Raw genomic sequence first — 3,031 nt, 5'->3', positions numbered from 1 at the left:
GCACAGCTGGGGCCTGTGGCCTGCTGGAGCGCAGGCGGCACGGCTTGGCTGACGTGCACGCGAGGCCCCGAGAGGCCCCGAGAGGCCCCGAGAGGCATCCCTGGCAGAGGGAGATTTCTCCTACTTTGGCTTCTGTGAGTAAAAACATGAAAAATGGCTCAATATAGACCCATTCTAGTCCTTTCAAATTACCAAAAAAGGGGAGATTTTACAGAAGTAGGAAGTGTCCACTTTGACAGCTCCAACGGCACCACGAGGCAGACAGTGGCATCGTGGCAGGGAGCGCGGGCGCAGGCTCGTCAAGAGCTCGTCCGAGTCGGCGGGTGTCAGAGCTGGGCCTGCAGCTCCGGGCTCTGTGAGCAGAGCCTGCCTCCCACCACCACTCGGCCTGTCTCCCTGCACTGGGTGGGCGGGTGTGAGCAAGCAGACCCAGGGCTGTCCGTCCTTCCGTCCCTCCTTCCTCCCTCCCTTTTTCTTTCTTTCTAAGAGGTTTCTGTCTTAGGGTGCACAGGGGAGAGTGAGAAACCACCGCCCCCAGGGGATGGCCACACCCCAACCCCTCTCCTCCCAGGAGCTCAGGCAGACACACATGTGCCCGGTGTGATTTTGAAGTCCCCTGGTCCGGGACTCGAACTGCGGTCGGCCATGTGGGAGTCCAGCGACATAACCACTACCTCATCTGTTCCAACAACTTTACTTTTAGTAAGTCTTCTCAGACACCCTTCGGTCAGTACTCGCTTCCAGAGAGAACTCTCCGGAAACACCTGGGGCTATCAGCAGCGAATGGCCGGAAGCCCTCCCACTGGCCTGGCCTCCTACCTGGGCAGCCTCGTAGGTGATGGTCCTGGTCTCCGTGTGGACAAGAGGGACGTCCTTGGTCGGGATCTCACCCTTGGCCGCACTGGCCGTGTCCGAGATGGTGACCGTCTGCGTCTTTACCAGGGGCGGCTGTAAGGCAGCAGAGTGGTTATGGGCCTTCCGCCGCCGAGAGCCACCTTCTGACACTGACCTGATCCAAGGCCTGGCGCTAATCAAGCAAAGGGCTGGCTCGTCTCAGAGACCCCTGCCCAGGGCCGGCCCTGTCGGCAGGACCAGGTGTCAGAGCAGGAGGGACATCACCATCACCCCGTAAGCTAACGAAGGCTCAGGCGCCCCTTCAGAGCTGCAGCCCGCACCCGTCTGCCAGGCACCCGGACCGGGTCTGCCCGGCGCCACCCCCGGGGGCGAGCCCCGGCCACACGCCGAGCGAGGAGTGCAGCGGCCGCGGGCGGCGTCCCTCGGAGCTCTCCACTTCCCGATCAGCGTCAGACGCCGACGCCGCAGTTACTGAGCAGAGACCGGGGAGGAGAAAGCCACTCACCGCCACCACCTGCTCACCAGTGTCAGCGTTCAAGAAGGGACACGCGTGGAGTCAAAGGCCTGTCACTTCCCCGACAGAAAGCCACGCACCACCACCTGTCGGTCGGCAACGTCAGCTGCATGTGCGCAGAGAAAACAGAAAAACATGCCCCGACTTTTCCGACGGCCTAACAGTGGTGATGAAGCTGGCGCCGTCCACCGAAGCGTCAGAGCCCGTGCTGAGGCCCAGGCGGGCCTGAGGGTCGGTGGGCGTGGTGGGCTGCAGCGCATGAATGATTTGAGTCTGAAATCTCACAAAAGGACCGGCTGCTCTTCTGAGTAAGAGTACTAGAATTTTCGAGCATGGCCCCAGAATACTGACGTCCCCCCGCCAGGGGCATCTCCACTGCCACGCTTGAGCAGTGGGAGGAGGACGCACCACACTGGCCTCCTGAGGGCTGGCTTTCGCCCGGAAACTGCTGCCATCAGAGAAGGCTTTCTAGCCGTTTCCTCTCAATGAGTTCCTTCTTAGCAAACAGACTTGAATTCACTCTACAGTTTGGAAAAAGCAGAGCGCCCGCCGCCTCCACCTCGCCGCCACCTCGCCGCCACCTCGCCGCCACCTCGCCTCCACCTCGCCTCCACCTCGCCGCTACCTCGCCGCCACCTCACCGCCACCTCGCCTCCATCTCGCCGCCACCTCGCTGCCACCTCGCCTCCACCAGGGACAGACACCAGCCCTTTTCCAAAGTCAGGCATCGGACCTGCACCACCCCTTGGTTACTACCTGGAGACTTCGAATGAGGGTGGGGAACTGGTCACCCACACCACGGCCAAGAAGCGATCCAGTCTGTTCCCCAGGAGGCTCTGCTGGCGAGGCGCCTCCACTACTCTCTGCCCTCTCTCCACTGAGCTGCAGCTGGCAGGAAGCTGGTGAGGCCGAGGACGGCAAGGCACTGGCCTGCTCCCCCGCTCCTGGCCAGCCCCTGTGCGGGACTCTTGGCATTTCCTTAACACCAAGGCAGCCTGCTGTTCCCTGCGCCCCTTCTTCTGTCGCCTCGCTGCATGTGGAGAGGGGCCCTGGCTCGGCGCCCCGTGGAGGCTCCGACGGGGAGGCCGTCCAGCTCTCGCTAGGAACGACCAGCCACCTGGGGCCCTCCCGCGCAGAGTCGGGGTCAGTGTCAGTGGGTGTCCCCTTTGTCACGCCAGCCACATCCTCTGTGTGAGTGCCATCTGTCTCCTGCGAGTGAAGGGTCACACAAAGACGAGGTTAGCAACAAGCCATGCATCGGTGACCTTGAGCTCGACAGAGCTGCGAGGCCGGGGGCACTGATGCCGACCGGCTCGGAATCTCGCTCCCAGGGCGGCTGGAGGAAGGGCCGGTTCCCTGCACGCAGCAGCTATTGGCGAGTTCTGGTCTCCTTCTGGGTCCAGCCCCTAACACCGTTAATGTGGGGCCCCGCGAGCCCCGCAGGATGGAGCACTTGGCATTCTGGTCCCCCTGCGTGCGTCTCTCCGCACTCAGGGCCACATATGAAACTCACGGACATGCACGAGGCGCGAACCCCAAGAGCCTGAGCAGGAGAAGTGCTTCCCACCCCTGGCCACAGGCCTCGCTGGGCAGCCCTGCAGAGAGGGCCCGGCCCTGGCTGGCAGGGACAGGGGGCGTGCCCGGCAGAGACCGCGCCAGCCA

The 3,031-nt window shown here is 63.1% G+C and overlaps 1 protein-coding gene across 1 annotated transcript in view; it reads right to left on the bottom strand.

Moving 5' to 3' along the window:
* The window catches only part of EPB41 (erythrocyte membrane protein band 4.1), a gene marked incomplete in the record, with an annotated part of 98,272 nt that overhangs the window by 11,391 nt on the left and 83,850 nt on the right, over positions 1-3,031 (bottom strand). The window contains 1 exon segment of the mRNA XM_027766723.1: positions 820-948. Coding sequence (XP_027622524.1) covers positions 820-948 — 129 coding nt within the window.

Source organism: Tupaia chinensis, unplaced genomic scaffold (genome assembly GCF_000334495.1).
Source record: "Tupaia chinensis unplaced genomic scaffold, TupChi_1.0 Scaffold143646_1, whole genome shotgun sequence".
In the NCBI taxonomy this organism is placed as follows: Eukaryota; Metazoa; Chordata; class Mammalia; order Scandentia; family Tupaiidae; genus Tupaia; species Tupaia belangeri.
Note: the sequence above shows the minus strand (reverse complement) of the source record. Positions and strands in the feature narration are given on the sequence as shown.